Here is a 1,247-nt window from a genome sequence, read left to right as displayed (position 1 = left end):
AATTGACCGATGCTGAACTTTCTCATTCCTCCCTCCTTCCCCCACCCTGTTGCGGCGGCTGCTGCCAAGTGCAGCAGGAGCTGCCAGCCCGCACCAACGGCTCGGTGCCCACTGCCCCGGCGCTCGCCCGCGACGCCCTCCACACCAAGATGGAGCAGCTGGAGGAGCAGCTCCTCTCCAAGATCCTGACCCTGCAGAAGGAGCGCCAGGCCGCCAGCACCGACCGCAGCCAGCAGCAGCACGACATCGAGAAGGAGCTGAATTCCCTCCAGAACCGGGTGACAGAGCTGGAGCATGGTGAGTCCTGCCTGATGGGGATGGAGGTGGTGCAGGGGGGTCCCTACCCCAAGGTACATCTTCAGGAGAGCCCCAGGACAGGCAACCCTCATCCCCATGATGGGTCCTGACCTTTCCTCCCCATCCTTGACATGTAGGACCACCGGGCTACAGCCCTCCTGACGCTTTCAAGGTGACCATCCCGGTGCAGAACAACTACATGTACGCCCGTGTGAAGAAGAGCCTGCCGGAGCTCTACGCCTTCACCATCTGCATGTGGCTGAAGTCCAAGGCCCTGGCAGGGCTCGGCACTCCTTTCTCCTACTCCGTCCCAAGCCAAGCCAACGAGATCGTGCTGCTGGAATGGGGCACCAACCCCCTTGAGCTGCTCATCAATGACAAGGTCAGTCCAGCCGGAGCGGGGATGAGGAGGAAGCCCCTGCTGTCATCTCCTTTGCTTCAACCCTCCTGGGAAACGGTGCTCCTGGGGGTACGAGGGTGGAGGAGCTGGGAGGAAGGGGCCTGGGGTGGAGCGGGGAGGCAGGCGAATGAGGAGAATGGGGAGGATGGCTCGTTTTGAGAGGGAGAAGCAGCATGTCAAAGATGTCTGTAGAATTTGGGGTGCTGCCACTGTGGGGGTGCATTGCTTGCTCTGCAAGGGTCTGGGGGGATGCCGGGGTCCTCTGGCAGTCCCACCGAGTGCTGGGCTCTTGCTTGTCTCACGAAGGTCGCTCAGCTGCCGCTGAACCTGAAGGACAAGGCCTGGCACCACATCTGCGTGGCGTGGACCACCCGGGACGGCAAGTGGTCGGCGTACCAGGACGGCGAGCAGCGGGGCGCTGGCGAGAACCTGGCCTCCTGGCACGCCATCAAGCCCCAGGGCGTCATCATCCTGGGCCAGGAGCAGGTACGTGCCGGCCTGACGCCAAGGTTCACGTTGCCCCAGCGACAAGCCAGGCAGGGGTGCGGCC

At 63.3% G+C, this 1,247-nt stretch overlaps 1 protein-coding gene across 1 annotated transcript in view; it reads left to right on the top strand.

The window, feature by feature from the left end:
• Window positions 1-69: 69 nt before the first annotated feature.
• The window catches only part of NPTXR (neuronal pentraxin receptor), a gene marked incomplete at its 5' end in the record, with an annotated part of 1,916 nt that continues 738 nt past the window's right edge, over window positions 70-1,247 (top strand). The window contains 3 exons of the mRNA XM_010288689.1: window positions 70-297; window positions 435-679; window positions 1,004-1,183. Coding sequence (XP_010286991.1) covers window positions 70-297; window positions 435-679; window positions 1,004-1,183 — 653 coding nt within the window. The remainder of the gene's footprint in view (window positions 298-434; window positions 680-1,003; window positions 1,184-1,247) is intronic.

The sequence above is a fragment of the Phaethon lepturus genome, unplaced genomic scaffold, assembly GCF_000687285.1.
Source record: "Phaethon lepturus isolate BGI_N335 unplaced genomic scaffold, ASM68728v1 scaffold22906, whole genome shotgun sequence".
Classification (NCBI taxonomy): domain Eukaryota; kingdom Metazoa; phylum Chordata; class Aves; order Phaethontiformes; family Phaethontidae; genus Phaethon; species Phaethon lepturus.
This window is presented reverse-complemented; position numbering and strand designations above follow the sequence as displayed.